The sequence below is a fragment of the Poromitra crassiceps genome (genome assembly GCF_964638095.1).
Source record: "Poromitra crassiceps genome assembly, chromosome: 4".
Taxonomy (NCBI): Eukaryota; Metazoa; Chordata; class Actinopteri; order Beryciformes; family Melamphaidae; genus Poromitra; species Poromitra crassiceps.
In genome coordinates this window covers 58,658,399-58,680,713 of record NC_139626.1, presented here as the reverse complement: position 1 = coordinate 58,680,713, position 22,315 = coordinate 58,658,399, and the positions used below count along the sequence as shown (strand labels likewise).

The 22,315-nt window shown below is 40.9% G+C and overlaps 2 protein-coding genes across 2 annotated transcripts in view; both read left to right on the top strand.

The window, feature by feature from the left end:
- myom2a (myomesin 2a) overlaps window positions 1-11,903 on the top strand; it is a 98,484-nt gene extending 86,581 nt beyond the window's left edge. The window contains exons 33-37 of the mRNA XM_083635999.1: window positions 1,076-1,239; window positions 1,850-1,886; window positions 1,988-2,010; window positions 2,368-2,423; window positions 10,604-11,903. Coding sequence (XP_083492125.1) covers window positions 1,076-1,239; window positions 1,850-1,886; window positions 1,988-2,010; window positions 2,368-2,423; window positions 10,604-11,104 — 781 coding nt within the window. The 3' untranslated portion in view covers window positions 11,105-11,903. The remainder of the gene's footprint in view (window positions 1-1,075; window positions 1,240-1,849; window positions 1,887-1,987; window positions 2,011-2,367; window positions 2,424-10,603) is intronic.
- Window positions 11,904-12,583: 680 nt separating this feature from the next.
- LOC310775871 (uncharacterized protein) overlaps window positions 12,584-22,315 on the top strand; it is a gene marked incomplete at its 3' end in the record, with an annotated part of 61,280 nt that continues 51,548 nt past the window's right edge. The window contains exons 1-3 of the mRNA XM_083635998.1: window positions 12,584-12,710; window positions 13,038-13,535; window positions 21,312-21,476. Coding sequence (XP_083492124.1) covers window positions 13,086-13,535; window positions 21,312-21,476 — 615 coding nt within the window. The 5' untranslated portion in view covers window positions 12,584-12,710; window positions 13,038-13,085. The remainder of the gene's footprint in view (window positions 12,711-13,037; window positions 13,536-21,311; window positions 21,477-22,315) is intronic.

The window sequence follows — 22,315 nt, the reverse complement described above, 5'->3', positions numbered from 1 at the left end:
GACACCATTATGTGGCCTTGGCTTAAAGGACATCATTCTGTGGCCTTGGCTTAAAGGACACCATTATGTGGCCTTGGCTTAAAGGGCACCATTATGTGGCCTTGGCTTAAAGGACACCATTATGTGGCCTTGGCTGCTTAAAGGACACCATTCTGTGGCCTTGGCTTAAAGGACACCATTATGTGGCCTTGGCTTAAAGGACACCATTATGTGGCCTTGGCTTAAATGACACCATTATGTGGCCTTGGCTGCTTAAAGGACACCATTCTGTGGCCTTGGCTTAAATGACACCATTATGTGGCCTTGGCTTAAAGGACACCATTATGTGGCCTTGGCTTAAAGGACACCATTATGTGGCCTTGGCTGCTTAAAGGGCAACGTTATGTGGCCTTGGCTTAAAAGATAAGTTCATCAATGTTAGACCAGTCTCTGACATACCTGCGATCAGGCGCGGACTGCATAATCGGGCACGTCGGGCAAATGCCCGGTGGCCTGGCCTGGCCTGGCCTGCAAAAAAAAAAAAAAAAAAAAAAAAATTGTGTGCCCACAGTCAGGCCACTCACTGAACAGCAGGCCAGGCGCCGCCTACTGGTTTACTAGTGGTTTTATTACTTTATTCAGGGTTAAAGTGGGTGCATCTCTTGGACTCGGCCCAAATTGGGCTTCAAACGGCCCAAATTGGGTTTCAAACGGCCCAAATCTGGCTTCAAACGGCCCAAATCATGCTTCAAACGACCCAAATTGGGCTTCAAACGGCCAAAATCTGGCTTCAAACGGCCCAAATTGGGCTTCAAACGGCCCAAATTTTTCGCACACGTCGGCCCGTATAGGCCTGGCCTGCTTGGTATCTAATGCCCGGCCTGAATTATTTTCCCAGTCCGCCCCTGCCTGCGATAGTTGGACCCACAGAGAATATTGGCTCCAGAGTCAGCTGTCTGTTGAAACCGCGAGCTCCTGTTGCTACATCGGTCTCTTGCTGCTAACAAGCAGTCCAATCGGGGCAGTATCATTATGAATTCAGCATATGATCCAGCCCTATTTAACAAGTGAGTCTCACTCTGTGTTAACCCTTTAGGGACAGTAAGATCGCCTCCTCTGAGAAGATGAAGATCGGTGGCACGGCAGAGATGGCCTGGATGCAGATCAGCGACCCCTCTGACAAAGAGAAGGGTCTCTACTCCATCGAGATCTTAGACGGCGTCCAGACTCACAGCAGGTCCTTTGACCTCTCTGGACAAGGTAAGGACCGGCTTCAGCACCAGAACCAGAACCAGAACGTGGAACACGTCATGGCTTCAGACAAACACGCCTTTATATGCTATGTTTCTTGTACTGACTGCTGTTGCATCTCATTTTGTCATTGCCCTATTTTCGTTAATTTCTTTGCTACTATTTTATACCTTCTTTTTTTTTGCTGTTGTATTACTTGTTCTTCTTACTGCATTTACTTTTTACTTTCTTGACTAAGTACTGATTTTGATTGATTCATTTTCTCTGATTTTGAATAATACTATATACCTCCTTCAAAACCCAACTCAAATCCCACCTCTTCAAAACAGCCTACAATATCTGACTTTTACCTCTAACCACCATTCCATCAATGCAATCTATTGATCTGTATTTGTTTTGTATCTGTATTTGTTCTTGTTATTTATTTTGGTTACTGTATTATGTACTGTTTCTATGTATTGTAAAGCGTCTTTGAGTTCCCCAGAAAAGCGCTATATAAAACTTATGTATTATTATTATTATTATTATTATTATTATTATTATTATTATTATTATTATTATTATTATCATTATAATGAAAGTCATTCAACTGTCTTTAAGATTATTTTTCTTTCTGCAGCATACACTGATGCATATGAGGAGTATCTAAGACTCAAGTAAGTCATTTTAGAGTATTAGTTCATTCATTGGTTAACATTTGAATTTGAGGATTGCATCAAAATTATATTAAACATACCAATGTTGTGTTATCTTTCAGGGCGGCCGCATTCGCTGAGAAGAGTGAGTATATCTTTATTTTTATTGCCACTTTTGCTCATTTCTATTCTGTACTCATTCAGACTCACCTAGAGTCTGTCTTTAAATAGACACCTGTCATTACCTGTCATTAAATAGACATTTCCTTCACTTATGACAAAAGTATTATGCAACAGGAAATAGCCCATGGATGATGCAAAATTGTATCATGATGAAGGAAATGAGCCAAAAGTTGAAAAAATGCAAATGTAGTGATGTTGTTGTCATAAATAGTTCTTGAACATGCACAGATGTGATCTACAGTGGTTTGTCTTTTTTTGTGTGTGAATATAGGACAGAAAAAAAATAAAAAATAATCATAACTTGTGTTCCTCCTCTCAGACCGCGGCAGAGTGGTTGGTGGTCTGCCTGATGTGGTCACCATCATGGAGAAGAAGGTGAGGTTTCCTCCACCCGCGTTTATTTTTTCTTATTTTTATTTAACCTTTATTTAACCAGGCAAGTCATTAAGAACAAATTCTTATTTACAATGGCGACCTGACAAAAGGCAAGCCTCTTGAGGGAGAGGGGTAGGGACTAAAATAAATAAAAAAAACATTTAAAAGGACAACAGCACATATCCAACACATCCATTTGTTTACAGGTATTATGAGTGACAGGAGACATTACATAAGAAACATTATACAATCTAGCACACACGCAACAGAAAAGTAGCTAGCAGACCAACATCAGGCAACAGAGTCGCACAAGCAGCAAGACAAACAGGCAAAAAGCAAAACAGCCACAGCAAAGCAAGGCAAGAACAAAAATGCAAAAATGACGTGCCGATAGAAATACAAAACAGTATGTTAGCCATGCAAGATCACATTTTACACTAGATATAAATACAAAACAGTATGTTAGCAATGCAAGATCACATTTTACACTAGATATAAATACAAAACAGTATGTTAGCCATGCAAGATCACATTTTACACTAGATATAAATACAAAACAGTATGTTAGCCATGCAAGATCACATTTTACACTAGATAGAAATACAAAACAGTATGTTAGCCATGCAAGATCACATTTTACACTAGATAGAAATACAAAACAGTATGTTAGCAATGCAAGATCACATTTTACACTAGATATAAATACAAAACAGTATGTTAGCCATGCAAGATCACATTTTACACTAGATAGAAATACAAAACAGTATGTTAGCCATGCAAGATCACATTTTACACTAGATAGAAATACAAAACAGTATGTTAGCAATGCAAGATCACATTTTACACTAGATAGAAATACAAAACAGTATGTTAGCCATGCAAGATCACATTTTACACTAGATATAAATACAAAACAGTATGTTAGCCATGCAAGTTCACATTTTACATTAGATATAAATACAAAACAGTATGTTAGCCATGCAAGATCACATTTTACACTAGATATAAATACAAAACAGTATGTTAGCCATGCAAGATCACATTTTACACTAGATAGAAATACAAAACAGTATGTTAGCCATGCAAGATGACATTTTACACTAGATATAAATACAAAACAGTATGTTAGCCATGCAAGATCACATTTTACACTAGATATAAATACAAAACAGTATGTTAGCCATGCAAGATCACATTTTACACTAGATATAAATACAAAACAGTATGTTAGCCATGCATGATCACATTTTACACTAGATAGAAATACAAAACAGTATGTTAGCCATGCAAGATCACATTTTACACTAGATAGAAATACAAAACAGTATGTTAGCCATGCACGATCACATTTTACACTAGATATAAATACAAAACAGTATGTTAGCCATGCAAGATCACATTTTACACTAGATAGAAATACAAAACAGTATGTTAGCCATGCAAGATCACATTTTACACTAGATAGAAATACAAAACAGTATGTTAGCCATGCACGATCACATTTTACACTAGATATAAATACAAAACAGTATGTTAGCCATGCAAGATCACATTTTACACTAGATAGAAATACAAAACAGTATGTTAGCCATGCAAGATCACATTTTACACTAGATATAAATACAAAACAGTATGTTAGCCATGCAAGATCACATTTTACACTAGATAGAAATACAAAACAGTATGTTAGCCATGCAAGATCACATTTTACACTAGATATAAATACAAAACAGTATGTTAGCCATGCACGATCACATTTTACACTAGATAGAAATACAAAACAGTATGTTAGCCATGCACGATCACATTTTACACTAGATATAAATACAAAACAGTATGTTAGCCATGCAAGATCACATTTTACACTAGATAGAAATACAAAACAGTATGTTAGCCATGCACGATCACATTTTACACTAGATATAAATACAAAACAGTATGTTAGCCATGCAAGATCACATTTTACACTAGATAGAAATACAAAACAGTATGTTAGCCATGCAAGATCACATTTTACACTAGATAGAAATACAAAACAGTATGTTAGCCATGCACGATCACATTTTACACTAGATAGAAATACAAAACAGTATGTTAGCCATGCAAGATCACATTTTACACTAGATAGAAATACAAAACAGTATGTTAGCCATGCAAGATCACATTTTACACTAGATATAAATACAAAACAGTATGTTAGCCATGCAAGATCACATTTTACACTAGATAGAAATACAAAACAGTATGTTAGCCATGCAAGATCACATTTTACACTAGATAGAAATACAAAACAGTATGTTAGCCATGCAAGATCACATTTTACACTAGATATAAATACAAAACAGTATGTTAGCCATGCAAGATCACATTTTACACTAGATAGAAATACAAAACAGTATGTTAGCCATGCAAGATCACATTTTACACTAGATATAAATACAAAACAGTATGTTAGCCATGCACGATCACATTTTACACTACGGTAGATAGAAATACAAAACAGTATGTTAGCCATGCACGATCACATTTTACACTAGATATAAATACAAAACAGTATGTTAGCCATGCAAGATCACATTTTACACTAGATAGAAATACAAAACAGTATGTTAGCCATGCACGATCACATTTTACACTAGATATAAATACAAAACAGTATGTTAGCCATGCAAGATCACATTTTACACTAGATAGAAATACAAAACAGTATGTTAGCCATGCAAGATCACATTTTACACTAGATAGAAATACAAAACAGTATGTTAGCCATGCACGATCACATTTTACACTAGATAGAAATACAAAACAGTATGTTAGCCATGCAAGATCACATTTTACACTAGATAGAAATACAAAACAGTATGTTAGCCATGCAAGATCACATTTTACACTAGATATAAATACAAAACAGTATGTTAGCCATGCAAGATCACATTTTACACTAGATAGAAATACAAAACAGTATGTTAGCCATGCAAGATCACATTTTACACTAGATAGAAATACAAAACAGTATGTTAGCCATGCAAGATCACATTTTACACTAGATATAAATACAAAACAGTATGTTAGCCATGCAAGATCACATTTTACACTAGATAGAAATACAAAACAGTATGTTAGCCATGCAAGATCACATTTTACACTTAGGTTTGATGCATTTAGTTCCCATCATTAGCAGCAGCCAGTAGCAAGGAGGTGAAGGGTGGGAGTCTTACTGCCCTGACAGCATTCCAGTGAGAGAAATGCTAGAAGAAGACACCAATATGAGAGGTAGAGAGAAGCGAGGCTGGTAGACAGTAAAGTAGAGTGAGTGTTGAAGGAAGCTGTGATTCGGTGGAGAGAGGGAGATGTTTCTGTGAGACTTAGTTAGCAATTACATTCAGATGTCTTGCTTGTATTGCTATTTCTGTCATTTGTATGACTCTCAATTTAAAGTGCTTAAGAAAAACCTGTTAAAGACACGCTGAATAATCATGTTTTTGCCATCAAATGTATCAATGTAAGTTTTTGAAATCTGGGTTATGACCGTTCCACAGATTATTATAAACTTGACAAGTATAGAGAGCCAAAGTCACGCCCACTCCCGGGTTAGGCATGCGCACCAAGAGATTTCATCCGCTATTTATTTTCCCATAGGCATTTCGTAAAATTCTTATAAAAATGTACTTGGTGAAACCAAGCAATTCGGCTACATTCAAAATCAGGCGAGACTATAGAACATTTCACTCAGACCAAAACATCGGGGGAAAAAAATCTATTTTCTTTAATCCGGTATTTCTTTTACATTTTGGTCAGAGTGAAATGTTGTATGGTCTCTCCTGTTTCTGAATCATTTGGTTTGACTAAGTAAAACTATTTTTATAAGCGTTTTACGAAATGTCTATGAGAAAATAAATGGCGGATTAAATCTCTTGGTGCGCGAAGTGGCCATCCCAAATCCTAACCCTGTAGATCTCTACATTCAACACTCATAAGGAGTTTACGCTCAAAACAATGAAAGAAAAGGAATTTAAGAAGGAAAAAAGAGATAAAAAGCCACATCAGGGATAGCAATTTTATTTGAAGCTATTACAATAATTCTTGGATTTTAGGTAAGGCTCCCATCGAACATAAGCTACGGTAGTATTTTCGGCAACACCTTATTTGAAGGGTTGTGCATAAGACCGACACGACACCTGTCATGAACATGACACGACACCCAGGCCCGCTCCAACCCATTACGCAGAGTACGCAGACTGCGTAGGGCATCACGTGACTGAGGGCACCAAAAAAAAAAAAAAATTTTTTTTTTTTTTTTTTTTTTTTTTTTTTTGGTGCCCTCAGTCAGGCCACTCACTGAACAGCAGGCCAGGCGCCGCCTACTGGTTTACTAGTGGTTTTATTACTTTATTCAGGGTGCATCTCATTGTAAAATTGGACTCGGCCCAAATTGGGCTTCAAACGGCCCAAATTGGGCTTCAAGCGGCCCAAATCTGGCTTCAACCGGCCCAAATCTGGCTTCAACTGGCCCAAATCTGGCTTCAACTGGCCCAAATCGGGCTTCAGACGGTCCAAATCTGGCTTCAAACAGCCCAAATCTGGCTTCAAACGGCCCAAATTGGGCTTCAAACAGCCCAAATTTTTCGCCGCCGCCCTTCGGACGCCGGCACGCACGTCGGCCTGTATCGGCCTGGCGTGCTTGGTATCTAATGCCCGGCCTGAATTATGATCCCAGTCCGCCCCTGCTTGCATGTACAGTTTAACAATCACTTGTTTGCTGACATGTACAGTAATTCTAACAATTGTTTGTTTCCCACATGTAATGAAATGTGAGATACACTAGTATCGTTCATAATTAATGATTTTGCCGTCTTTCGTTTGACAGTTATTGAAAGTTTTACGGGGGGGGGGGGGGGGGGGGCACCACAGAACAATTACGCTTAGGGCACCCAAATGGCCAGGATCGGCCCTGACGACACCTGTCATGAACATGACATGACACCTGTCATGAACATGACATGACACCCGTCATGAACATGACATGACACCTGTCATGAACATGACATGACACCTGTCATGAACATGACATGACACCTGTCATGAACATGACATGACACCCGTCATGAACATGAAGGAGGCGTTATGAATGTTTATGACTGTTGTCATTAAGTGTCATTCGGTAAATGATGTCATTGTTAATGCAAAGTTGACCTTCTATGAGATGTCCTCGTTATGACTACTTGTATCAAAAGAAGTGAAGTCCGCACACTGCATCCACTTAACTCACAGTTTATTTGTTATAATGACGTTTCGGTCGTGAGACCTTCATCAGAATGAAGCACAAAATGACAGAGCACCCATATATACAAGTCAAACATCTCCTCCCACTAATGTGCGTGGGGGGAAAGAAAACAGGTGAGAGCAATCAACCATTAAGGTGAACAAAATCATCACAGGGTGCATCTTGCTTCACATAAAAACATCATAATGGAGAAAGACATTCTCAAGACATAATACACAGAAAAATACATTTTAAGATTGTATAGCCTAGTGTAGGAAGCAAAGTTGTCGGTACACTAGAAAATACAGTAAACAAGGAACAAGGGCAAGTCTAAAACAATCTGTAGAAAAACAGTCTGTAGTGAAACATCTAGAAAAGGAGGGGCCAAGGCAGTTGCTCTGCAAAGGGTAGGATAAAGATGCCCACACATAAATATTAAAATAGAAATAAAGAAATAAGGGAGGGATGCAGTGGCGGACTGCATAATCGGGCACGTCGGGCAAATGCCCGGTGGTCTGGCCTGGCCTGGCCTGCAAAAAAAAAAAAATTTTTTTTTTTTTTTTTGCAGGCCAGGCCAGGCCACTCACTGAACAGCAGGCCAGGCGCCGCCTACTGGTTTACTAGTGGTTTTATTACTTTATTCAGGTTTAAAGTGGGTGCATCTCATTGTAAAATTGGACTTGGCCCAAATTGGGCTTCAAACGGCCCAAATTGGGCTTCAAACGGCCCAAATCGGGCTTCAAACGGCCCAAATCGGGCTTTAAACAACCCAAATTGGGCTTCAAATGGCCCAAATCTGGCTTCAAAGGGCCCAAATTGGGCTTCAAACGGCCCAAATTGAGCTTCAAACGGCCCAAATTTTTCGCCGCCGCCCTTCGGACGCCGGCACGCGTGTCGGCCCGTATCGGCCTGGCCTGCTTGGTATCTAATGCCCGGCCTGAATTATGATCCCAGTCCGCCCCTGGAGGGATGACCTCCAGGGCAGCTAAAGTGAGCAATGCTAATGTCAGACAGGAGGTAGGCTGATCACAAATATCTAAGTGAGTCTGTACTCACAGATGAGGGTAAGTATAGAAGTCTATCAAAAGTTAAAAAAAAAAAAAAAAAAAATTAAAGGAATGGTCTTATATCAAATGACTCATTCCACCCTCTGGCAAAGGTATCTAAGGTAGAGATCCAGAAAGCTTCCCTCCTAAGGAGTAAATTATTAATATCACCTCCCCTAGGTGGCAGTTTGACATGCGCTATACCAAAATATTTGAGTGAAGAGATAGAATGTTTGGCCTGGAAGAAATGAAGTGCCACAGGATTCTTAAAATCCTTAGTCCTAATGTCACTCCTGTGTTCAGATATTCTGGTTTTTAAAGCTCTGGAAGATTTGCCAATGTAGACTGATCCACACAAACATCTAATCATATAAATAATATTCGATGTTGTGCAGCTGATGATACCCTTTATTTTAAATGTTTTACCCGTCACTGGATGGTTGAATGTATGACATTTGTGAGTGAATTTACTACATTGGGCACAATCACCACATTTATAGTTACCATCGGGAATGTTGTCGTTATGACCACTTGACATTAACCAAGACAACATAACCTGTCAATGTCTTTATGAAATTGACATTGTGACAATTATTTGGAAGCTTTTCCGTTTTACTTTTTTTATTCATGTATTTGATTATTGACATAATATGAGGTTATCATCATTAAGATGTCCTTGAGTGTAACTGTCAAATGAGTTTGATAACAGTGTCATTAATGTTTTCCTTCACCTCAACTACAGTGGTAAAATTTAATTCAATGTCAAGTTGTTATAACAAACACATTGACAGGTTTAGCCTCAACGCGAGACTCATCAGTCATTCTTCCTTCGGAGTCTCGGGTCCGGACCCCCTAGATCCACTGCAAGCCCTGCTAAGTGGCCCTGCTAAATGGCCCTGCTAAGTGGCTATACACGTTATCAATCACAATAAAACTGTACTCGCCCCCGAGGTATTGGAAACTACGCACTATTTGGGAGTGCGATGGCACCCAAAACTTGGATAACAACATTGTCTCCGGGGTGAGTACAGTTTGATTGTGATTGATAACGTGTATATCGCGTGCAGCCATTTAGCCGGGCTTGCAGTGGATCTATGGGGTCCGGACCCCGCGTTGAGGCTATGACAGGTTATGTTGTCTTGGTTAATGTCAAGTTGTCATAACGAAGACATGTCGAAGGTCAACTTCATTTACAGACTGACACTTAATGACAACAGTCATAAAGCCTCCTTCATGTTCATGACAGGTGGCATGTCATGGTTATGACAGTGTCATGCCCCGATCTCCAAAGAAATTGGAAAAAGAAAAATGGACCAACGTTGCTATGTTACAATTTCGGCTCCGAAATTGTAAAATGGTAACGTATGTTTATACACGGGTGGGCGTGGTTTCCGGAGATTTTCGGTTTTCTAACCTCTCCCAGACCCTAACTCTAAACCTAAACCTCTCCCCAGGCCCTAACTCTAAACCTAAACCTCTCCCAGACCCTAACTCTAAACCTAAACCTCTCCCCAGACCCTAACTCTAAACCTAAACCTCTCCCCAGACCCTAACTCTAAACCTAAACCTCTCCCCAGACCCTAACTCTAAACCTAAACCTCTCCCCAGGCCCTAAACCTAAAATCTCCGGAAACCACGCCCACCGCTGTATGAACGTGTATACCTTACCATTTTTCAATTTTGGAGCAGCAATTGTGAAAATAGCAACGTTGGTCCAAAACGTTGCTATGTCACAATTGTCTGTGAGACTGTGTTGGTCATGTCAGTCTTACGCACAGCCCTTCAAATAAAGTGTTAGCGTATTCGGTATTGTCTTTAGCGCCATCAGAGAGCTCCATGCTGATAACATGACCCTTCCCTGCCCCCTCCAGTCCCTGAGCCTGACCTGCACTGTGTGGGGCGAGCCGACCCCCGAGGTCACCTGGTTCAAGAACGAGCAGGAGGTGGCCTCCAGCCCGCACACCACCGTCAAATTCGAGGGCGGCAAGTTCGCCAGCCTCGTCATCACCGAGGTGTCTCCCGAAGACTCCGGCAAGTACAGCATCAACGTACGAAACAAGTACGGCGGCGAGTTCGTCGAGATCACCGTCAGCGTCTACAAGCAGGGCGAGCCGGTGCCCGAGCCCAAACTGGCACATCCCAAGGGGGCCACACCCGCCGGCACCCCCGCCTCCACCCCCGTGCCCCCCAAGTCCCCCGCTCCCCCCTCCAAGACCCCCACACCCACCCCTCCCAAGTCCGCAACTCCATCCTTAAAGAGCCCCACCCCCGCGTCCACCCCGGTCCCACCCAAGTCACCCACCCCGCCTCGCGGCGTCAAGTCACCCACCCCGCCCAGGTCCATGAAGTCTCCAACCCCCCCAAGAAAGTAAACGGGGGGGGGGAATGGTGGCGTTCAGCAGTACTGATTTCTAGCATGAGTGTGAAACCAAGAGCAGTTACTTTAAGGTTTATTTAGGTCAAAGTAGCTGTTGTAAAAGTCCCACTTTCTGAACTGTTGCTGCTTTGGCTCCATTCCCCAGTTTCTTCTCAGCCAGCAGAAGTTAACGCGGAACAGGTTGCCGACGAGCTGGCTGAGAGTTTTCACCTTACAGTATTCTCATTTGGTTCTAATGTATAAAGTTGGAGAACGTATTGCAGGATGGATGCAGGAGAAACCTACGAACGAAGGGGGACTTTTACAACGGCTACCGCTGTAGATGTCCGTTTCAGAATGTGGTTCAACTGGTCTCACAGGTGAGAAAATGTGTAAAAACATAAAATAAAAAAAAAGGACCAGAGTAGATGTCATGTTCCTTGTCTGTTTTAAAAGCTGTACCTTCCTCTGTGCAACCCAGAGGAAAGCCTGTGTCTGTATCCATGTTCTGTGGATGTTCAATGGATGGCCAGAGAGGTCAGACCATGTTCCCCTGCTGAGAGCAGGTGTGGTCCGCTGTCGCAACCCAGGTGGGAGATTAACACCAGATACCAGACAACTGTGGGTGAATTCATGCTATGGAGGGGCAAGTTTTCCTCCCGTGCTACTTGTTTTTTGCCAAACATCGTTTGAAGTCAGTCAGTACAATTCTGCAAGTTTTTGGGTTATTTGGCCAGTGGATAAAACTTAGTTTTCTGCCCTGGTCACTAAGCCAGAGGTCTGTCTGTCTGTCTGTCTGTGACATATGGTGTTCCCCCTCCCAAATGCTTTTGTGATGGCAATAAAATTTACTTATCACCCTCTCTCTGTTGTCACAGTGAGTAATCGTCTCTCCGTCTCACACAGGAGGTAACACACTTCATCTCATAGGGTTAGGGCCCTAAAACCTAATCCTAAGCCTTCATCAGGTACACCTCCAATTACCTCAAATGATGTCAATGAGCCTATAAGAAGCATCTTCTGTTATTTTCCACGCTGTGCAAAGGCATAGTCGACTTAGTGTAATGGAAACTTCTGAAACCACTGGAAATTTGTGAATTATAAGTGAATAAATAATTGTAAACAATTGTTAGAACAATTACTTGTGTCATCGTGCACACAGTAGATGTCCTAGCGATATGCCTATACAACTGTAGTTTCAAATGGAATCCGTGGAGTGGTTAAACAATGAGTTTTAAGGATTCCAACCTAAGGTAAACTTCTGCCTTCAACTGTGTACCCGTTTTCTCATGTGCGTGTCATTTGTTGTGTAACCAGTCTGTACAGCAGGAGAGAAAGGATCGTGTGAGTGCTCTTTACAAACACAACTGCTCCTGAAACTCAGGTGAGGTGGGAGGGGCTAACAGGGGCAGGTACAACTCAGGTGAGGTGGGAGGGGCTAACAGGGGCAGGTACAACAGGCAAAAAGTTCAAATCCACACCTAGTCCTGACTCACTGCTGGCTCCTGCAGACAGTTCAGTTAAGGAGACCGAGGGGTTAGCAGTGTCGCTCCAGGTTCCCATCCATGTGGACTCTTGTCTGATTGCGCGGGAAAAGCAAGCAATCTTTCACCAATCATGAAGTAAGTCTTAAGATTTTTTTTATATATATATATATATATATATATATATATATATATATATATATATTATAGTTCAGTGCATGCGAAACATCAGGGATTAGTGGATAATTGACTCAGCAAAGTCACATGCCTAAATTTGTTTGTCTTACCGACTGTTTTGAAATTTCACTTTTACACAAAGTAAATCTCGATTGCTCGACTCGTGAATCGTGAATTTTCAAATGGGCTTTGCAGGTTTTTTTTTGCTGGATTACTTCTAAGTTTACAGCCTCAGAAAGTCTTATCTTAATGAGATGGTTAACAGTCACACAACTCATCGCTCTTAAGGTAAAGGAGAAACCTGTTGCACATAGACTGTGTGGGGAAGTGGCATCGATGGAGTCCAATCAGTCCTGCCGGTCTTCCCTGAAAGAAGAGGCGACCCAGGTGTACATTCAGCCACATTACAAAGAGTCCTACCGGTTGGCGATCTACGCGCTGCTGTGCGGCGGCAGAGACGCCTACGAAGAGTTTGTGAAGGCCGAGCAGGTCAGCCACCTCCTGTCGGAGGAGGAGATCCTGTTCATTTTGGAAAATGCCGAGTTACCGGTGGTGGACGATGACGAGCCGGAGGGAGGACGCGACGCCGAGGAGAACGGCCTCAACGCCCCTTCCACCTATTTCCCCACCGAGTCGGACGAGGAGGTGCCTGACCTTGACCTGGGCTGGCCAGAGGTCACGCTGGCCGACTCCGACACCAACATTAGCCTGCTGTTCCACCCGCCCAGGCAAAACACGCCCAGCATCAAAGAAGTGATTCGCAAGCAAATCCAAGATGCAAAGCAGGTGAGGACGGGTCACCATAATGTTAAGGGCCCTTATTATAATGTTAAGATCCCTTATCTGCAGAATCACCTCATCCACCAGGTACCAAACATACAAAGCCATCTGACCTCCTGACAGTTGCTGTGAGTTCCCTCCACCTCCCTCCCCTGATATGTGAAGCGCTTAGAGTATCTAGAAAGGTGCTATATAAATCCAATCCATTATGATTATCATTATTGTTATTAATAATATTATTAATAATGTTGTTGTTGTTATTATACAGAAAGTGCATGTTGACAGATGTTATAATGGTACAACAGGATTTCACAGATACTGTGTGCAAAGAAGTATTTGTGAAGTATTCATCTTTATATATTTAAAGCGCGATAACTCCTGTTATGATTTGGCGCTATATAAATATCAGATTGATTGAATTGAAGGATTGATTAAATTGTTACTATTTGTTTTTATTGAACCTTTATTTAACCAGGCAAGTCATTATGAACAAATTCTTATTTACATTGGTAAAACTACGGTAATCCTAGTAAAAAGAGAAAAGAAACGAGTCAAATCCAAAGTAGTAATAGGTATGTATGTAATAGCCTAGCTATTTACATATTCAATTACTATCTATTATAAAGCAACTAGTAAAATTACAATAGTGAATAGCAGCTGGCACAATATTGAGTTGTAACAAACAAACAAACACAAAATCAGGCGCTGAAGTAAGCACATGACACATGACACATGACACATGACACATGACACATGACACGACAAGGCAGATCTTTTGTGACTGGTGCCTTTTAGGAAACCTATCACTACAGACAGAAGACGACTCATAGCACTCTGCAGACACACTGGCCTCAGCCAGAGACAATAGCTCAGCTTCCCGACTGCGTGAGCTCTTTGTGGGAAAGGTTAGCATGACATCAACTATCCAACGTGTCTCAGCTTGACTCAGTCTGTCAGCTCACAAAGAGACGACTACCCAGTACCCAGCCCACCGCTCAGTCTGTCAGCTCACAAAGAGACGACTACCCAGTACCCAGCCCACCGCTCAGTCTGTCAGCTCACAAAGAGACGACTACCCAGTACCCAGCCCACCGCTCAGTCTGTCAGCTCACAAAGAGACGACTACCCAGTACCCAGCCCACCGCTCAGTCTGTCAGCTCACAAAGAGACGACTACCCAGTACCCAGCCCACCGCTCAGTCTGTCAGCTCACAAAGGGACGACTACCCAGTACCCAGCCCACCGCTGCCTGCAACTAATACTGTCATTCATCTTTTACAAAAGGGTGTGTGCGTGTGTGTGCGTGCGTGCGTGTGTGTGTGTGTGTGCGTGCGCGCGCGCGCTAAACCTGTGCGGAGATGAAGACTTGCATTGCATGTGACGTGTTGCTCAATGTGTGCATATTTGTATACACTGTGTGTGTGTGTGTGTGTGTGTCTGTGTCTGTGTGTGTGTGTGTGTGTGTGTGTGCTTGCGCGCGTGTGCGTGCGTGCGTGTGTGTGAGCGCGCGTGTATACATCATGTACAGTGATGTAGGTAAATTATGAGATGCGGGTGAACCCTGACCTGCAGTCAGAGGGATCATCATAAGACCAATCACCATCATAAATCACCAATGCTTTCCAAAATACATTCATTTGTGTGTGTGTGTGTGTGTGTGTGTTTTACACCCTTAAAGGAATAGTTCACCAAAAAATGATCATCTCCTCCCCCTCATGCCAGCTGAAACACAGGTGAAGTTTCTCCATATATACAATATAACACACAGGGAGGTTGTCAGCACAACTCCGTAGCAGCTTTCTCCAAAACAACTGAAGTCAGTGGACCAGTTCACGAGGACCACAGTTCCTAAAAGACCTACAGTACATTATATTTACACCATCATTTAGTGACAATCTATACTCTGACTGACTGATTCACAACAAATAATGGTGTGTAGGTCATTCTATTCATAGTGTGATGGTTTGTAGGTCGTTCTATTCATAGTGTGATGGTTTGTAGGTCGTTCTATTCATAGTGTGATGGTTTGTAGGTCGTTCTATTCATAGTGTGATGGTTTGTAGGTCGTTCTATTCATAGTGTGATGTTTGTAGGTCGTTCTATTCAGTGTGATGGTTTGTAGGTCGTTCTATTCAGTGTGATGGTTTGTAGGTCGTTCTATTCAGTGTGATGGTTTGTAGGTCGTTCTATTCATAGTGTGATGGTTTGTAGGTCGTTCTATTCAGTGTGATGGTTTGTAGGTCGTTCTATTTAGTGTGATGGTTTGTAGGTCGTTCTATTCAGTGTGATGGGTTGTAGGTCGTTCTATTCAGTGTGATGGGTTGTAGGTCGTTCTATTCATAGTGTGATGGTTTGTAGGTCATTCTATTCATAGTGTGATGGTTTGTAGGTCGTTCTATTCATAGTGTGATGGTTTGTAGGTCGTTCTATTCAGTGTGATGGTTTGTAGGTCGTTCTATTCATAGTGTGATGGTTTGTAGGTCGTTCTATTCATAGTGTGATGGTTTGTAGGTCGTTCTATTCATAGTGTGATGGTTTGTAGGTCGTTCTATTCATAGTGTGATGGTTTGTAGGTCGTTCTATTCAGTGTGATGGTTTGTAGGTCGTTCTATTCATAGTGTGATGGTTTGTAGGTCGTTCTATTCATAGTGTGATGGTTTGTAGGTCGTTCTATTCAGTGTGATGGTTTGTAGGTCGTTCTATTTAGTGTGATGGTTTGTAGGTCGTTCTATTGAGTGTGATGGTTTGTAGGTCGTTCTATTCATAGTGTGATGGTTTGTAGGTCGTTCTATTCAGTGTGATGGTTTGTAGGTCGTTCTATTCATAGTGTGATGGTTTGTAGGTCGTTCTATTCATAGTGTGATGGTTTGTAGGTCGTTCTATTTAGTGTGATGGTTTGTAGGTCGTTCTATTCATAGTGTGATGGTTTGTAGGTCGTTCTATTCATAGTGTGATGGTTTGTAGGTCGTTCTATTCAGTGTGATGGTTTGTAGGTCGTTCTATTCATAGTGTGATGGTTTGTAGGTCGTTCTATTCATAGTGTGATGGTTTGTAGGTCGTTCTATTCAGTGTGATGGTTTGTAGGTCGTTCTATTCATAGTGTGATGGTTTGTAGGTCGTTCTATTCAGTGTGATGGTTTGTAGGTCGTTCTATTCATAGTGTGATGGTTTGTAGGTCGTTCTATTCATAGTGTGATGGTTTGTAGGTCGTTCTATTCAGTGTGATGGTTTGTAGGTCGTTCTATTCATAGTGTGATGGTTTGTAGGTCGTTCTATTCATAGTGTGATGGTTTGTAGGTCGTTCTATTCAGTGTGATGGTTTGTAGGTCGTTCTATTCATAGTGTGATGGTTTGTAGGTCGTTCTATTCATAGTGTGATAGTTTGTAGGTCGTTCTATTCATAGTGTGATGGTTTGTAGGTCATTCTATTCATAGTGTGATGGTTTGTAGGTCGTTCTATTCATAGTGTGATGGTTTGTAGGTCGTTCTATTCAGTGTGATGGTTTGTAGGTCGTTCTATTCATAGTGTGATGGTTTGTAGGTCGTTCTATTCATAGTGTGATGGTTTGTAGGTCGTTCTATTCAGTGTGATGGTTTGTAGGTCGTTATATTCATAGTGTGATGGTTTGTAGGTTGTTCTATTCATAGTGTGATGGTTTGTAGGTCGTTCTATTCAGTGTGATGGTTTGTAGGTCGTTCTATTTAGTGTGATGGTTTGTAGGTCGTTCTATTGAGTGTGATGGTTTGTAGGTCGTTCTATTCATAGTGTGATGGTTTGTAGGTCGTTCTATTCAGTGTGATGGTTTGTAGGTCGTTCTATTCATAGTGTGATGGTTTGTAGGTCGTTCTATTCATAGTGTGATGGTTTGTAGGTCGTTCTATTTAGTGTGATGGTTTGTAGGTCGTTCTATTCATAGTGTGATGGTTTGTAGGTCGTTCTATTCATAGTGTGATGGTTTGTAGGTCGTTCTATTCAGTGTGATGGTTTGTAGGTCGTTCTATTCATAGTGTGATGGTTTGTAGGTCGTTCTATTCATAGTGTGATGGTTTGTAGGTCGTTCTATTCAGTGTGATGGTTTGTAGGTCGTTCTATTCATAGTGTGATGGTTTGTAGGTCGTTCTATTCATAGTGTGATGGTTTGTAGGTCGTTCTATTCAGTGTGATGGTTTGTAGGTCGTTCTATTCATAGTGTGATGGTTTGTAGGTCGTTCTATTCAGTGTGATGGTTTGTAGGTCGTTCTATTCATAGTGTGATGGTTTGTAGGTCGTTCTATTCAGTGTGATGGTTTGTAGGTCGTTCTATTCAGTGTGATGGTTTGTAGGTCGTTCTATTCATAGTGTGATGATTTGTAGGTCGTTCTATTCATAGTGTGATGGTTTGTAGGTCGTTCTATTCAGTGTGATGGTTTGTAGGTCGTTCTATTCATAGTGTGATGGTTTGTAGGTCGTTTTATTCAGTGTGATGGTTTGTAGGTCGTTCTATTCAGTGTGATGGTTTGTAGGTCGTTCTATTCATAGTGTGATGGTTTGTAGGTCGTTCTATTCAGTGTGATGGTTTGTAGGTCGTTCTATTCATAGTGTGATGGTTTGTAGGTCGTTCTATTCATAGTGTGATGGTTTGTAGGTCGTTCTATTCAGTGTGATGGTGTGTAGGTCGTTCTATTCATAGTGTGATGGTTTGTAGGTCGTTCTATTCAGTGTGATGGTGTGTAGGTCGTTCTATTCATAGTGTGATGGTTTGTAGGTCGTTCTATTCAGTGTGATGGTTTCTAGGTCGTTCTATTCATAGTGTGATGGTTTGTAGGTCGTTCTATTCATAGTGTGATGGTTTGTAGGTCGTTCTATTCATAGTGTGATGGTTTGTAGGTCGTTCTATTCAGTGTGATGGTTTGTAGGTCGTTCTATTCATAGTGTGATGGTTTGTAGGTCGTTCTATTCATAGTGTGATGGTTTGTAGGTCGTTCTATTCAGTGTGATGGTGTGTAGGTCGTTCTATTCATAGTGTGATGGTTTGTAGGTCGTTCTATTCAGTGTGATGGTTTGTAGGTCGTTCTATTCATAGTGTGATGGTTTGTAGGTCGTTCTATTCATAGTGTGATGGTTTGTAGGTCGTTCTATTCAGTGTGATGGTTTGTAGGTCGTTCTATTCATAGTGTGATGGTTTGTAGGTCGTTCTATTCAGTGTGATGGTTTGTAGGTTGTTCTATTCAGTGTGATGGTTTGTAGGTCGTTCTATTCATAGTGTGATGGTTTGTAGGTCGTTCTATTCATAGTGTGATGGTTTGTAGGTCGTTCTATTCAGTGTGATGGTTTGTAGGTCGTTCTATTCATAGTGTGATGGTTTGTAGGTCGTTCTATTCATAGTGTGATGGTTTGTAGGTCGTTCTATTCAGTGTGATGGTTTGTAGGTCGTTCTATTTAGTGTGATGGTTTGTAGGTCGTTCTATTGAGTGTGATGGTTTGTAGGTCGTTCTATTCATAGTGTGATGGTTTGTAGGTCGTTCTATTCAGTGTGATGGTTTGTAGGTCGTTCTATTCATAGTGTGATGGTTTGTAGGTCGTTCTATTCATAGTGTGATGGTTTGTAGGTCGTTCTATTTAGTGTGATGGTTTGTAGGTCGTTCTATTCATAGTGTGATGGTTTGTAGGTCGTTCTATTCATAGTGTGATGGTTTGTAGGTTGTTCTATTCATAGTGTGATGGTTTGTAGGTCGTTCTATTCAGTGTGATGGTTTGTAGGTCGTTCTATTCATAGTGTGATGGTTTGTAGGTCGTTCTATTCATAGTGTGATGGTTTGTAGGTCGTTCTATTCAGTGTGATGGTTTGTAGGTCGTTCTATTCATAGTGTGATGGTTTGTAGGTCGTTCTATTCATAGTGTGATGGTTTGTAGGTCGTTCTATTCAGTGTGATGGTTTGTAGGTCGTTCTATTCATAGTGTGATGGTTTGTAGGTCGTTCTATTCAGTGTGATGGTTTGTAGGTCGTTCTATTCATAGTGTGATGGTTTGTAGGTCGTTCTATTCAGTGTGATGGTTTGTAGGTCGTTCTATTCAGTGTGATGGTTTGTAGGTCGTTCTATTCATAGTGTGATGATTTGTAGGTCGTTCTATTCATAGTGTGATGGTTTGTAGGTCGTTCTATTCAGTGTGATGGTTTGTAGGTCGTTCTATTCATAGTGTGATGGTTTGTAGGTCGTTTTATTCAGTGTGATGGTTTGTAGGTCGTTCTATTCAGTGTGATGGTTTGTAGGTCGTTCTATTCATAGTGTGATGGTTTGTAGGTCGTTCTATTCATAGTGTGATGGTTTGTAGGTCGTTCTATTCAGTGTGATGGTTTGTAGGTCGTTCTATTCATAGTGTGATGGTTTGTAGGTCGTTCTATTCAGTGTGATGGTTTGTAGGTTGTTCTATTCATAGTGTGATGGTTTGTAGGTCGTTCTATTCAGTGTGATGGTTTGTAGGTCGTTCTATTCAGTTTGATGGTTTGTAGGTCGTTCTATTCAGTGTGATGGTTTGAAGGTCGTTCTATTCAGTTTGATGGTTTGTAGGTCGTTCTATTCAGTGTGATGGTTTGACTGTTTGTGTTTTGGTCCCAAATGGACTTCAGTTGTTTTGGAGAAGGCCTGTGTGTTATGGACTAACACATTTCACCTGTTTCATTTGGCATAAGGGTGAGTAGATGATGACAGAATTTTCATGTCTGGCTTAACCCATTGATACCTGATGGAGCATTTGCGTGTATATCCCTCACTTGTGTGCGTATCCCTTTAAGACCGCGAACCGCGTTAACGCGGTTGGCGGTCTTAAAGGGATACGCACACAAATGCTGCATCAGGTATCAATGGGTTAACTCAGTGGTTCCCAAACTTAGGGTTGCGACCTGCCTGGAATTCAAATAGGGTCGCCTGAATTTTGTTTTTGTTTTTTGTTTTTACACACAATTTAATATTACCGAAGATGATTAGGGTCACTTGCGATTTTTGTTTTTGTTTTGTTTTGGGTTTAAAGTGAGAATCTCTTAAGATTTCAGTTTTGTTCTCTTGGGTGACACCTATGGCGGTGGGTTGGTAATTGCAGGTGAGATCCAAACAGTGTAATGTCACATAATATAACATCATTTTTAGATTAAACTCTTTTAGATTATAACTTTAAAGCAGAATTTTGAGGAAACAGTCAGAATGTTTAGATTAAAGTCAGAATTCTGCAGGAAAAAAAGAAGCACACGTGACATCACTGACGATGACACTGATGATATAATCGATGGTCAACTCTGTTCCATGAGTAAAAAGGTTCTGAAACTGAGGACAGGTTGGATTTCTCTCCTCATCCATCATAGCCACATTTTCATCCTTGTGACTGTTAGCTTGAGTAAATTATGTTTCTATAATACTACTACTACTACTACTACTACTACTAATAATAATAGTAATAATAATAATCCAAAAAGGTTCATGACGAATACAGTAATAATAATAATTAATAATAATTATTAATTTATTTTATATAGCGCTTTTCAATTACCCAAAGATGTAAATTATGTTTCTATAATACTACTACTACTACTACTACTACTACTACTACTACTACTACTACTACTACTACTAATAATAATAATAATAATAATAATAGTAATAATAATAATTATTTATTTATTTTATACAGTATAGCGCTTTTCAATTACCCAAAGATGCTTACAATAGGAGTCAATGGAACACAAGACAAATATTACTGGATTAAAAGTGGTTCCTGTCTCCATATTATTATTGTTTTGTCTCTTTCCAGCTTATTGCCATAGCCATGGATGTCTTCACCGATGTTGACATATTCAAGGAGATCGTCAATGTGACGCTCCGGGGAGTGGTGGTCTACGTGCTGCTGGACGACTCCCAGTTCCAGGGCTTTTTGGCCATGTCTCAAAGGCTGGGGGTTCAGATCCAGGACCTCAGGGTGAGACAACACTGTCAAACACCATCTTAAAGGTGCTTTGGGCATCCAGGTGGACCTCAAGTGCTCTAAGGCGCATCCTGGGTTCAAGGACCGAGGACCTATGTTGCATGTCATCCTCATCTCTCCCTCTCCCTGTCTTTTTATGTCCTATGTCATAAAATGAATGTCCAATAGGGATGTGCATATCCATATCCACCATTGAGGCCGATGCAATATGCATTTCGATGCCTTGCCAACGATACGATACGATTAAAGATACATATCAAGCAACTACAAATGCGATAACATACGAATCACCCTTATTGTGATGCAATGCGATTCAACACGATTATTCAACAGAATGCAATTCAACGTGATGCAGAAGAATTATGCTATACAATTCAATATGGTACAGAGAGTTTGATTTGATTTCTTAAGCAGCAAATCATAAATTAAGTTAAAAAAGTGCCATTTTTACTTTACATAAGGGAACGCAAGGTTAGAGCGGAATTGTTTTCTGGAGAACAGCAGCTTTTTGCTTCCCGGCGTTTCCCGGAACACCGTGGTGTGTTTCTGCCCAAAGCAGGATGATGATGGTAGAATGATTTTTGGTCCAAGGCCAGCCAGTACAGGGAGTTGCACCGATGCGAACCGGTGAATCTTATCTCTAGTGAAGAGTCACCATGCTAAATATTGGAATAATAATGCGGCTTTGTTGTTTGCTTCTTTTGGCTTGACAACGAGGCTTTTTGTTTTTGTAGTGAGTGTCGTCTTGCAACGCTGATCGTTTGCAGCGCCGTCCTCCTCCATCACTCAGCAGGTGAAAATGCTCAACACAACCTCCTAAAGTTTGTGAAATG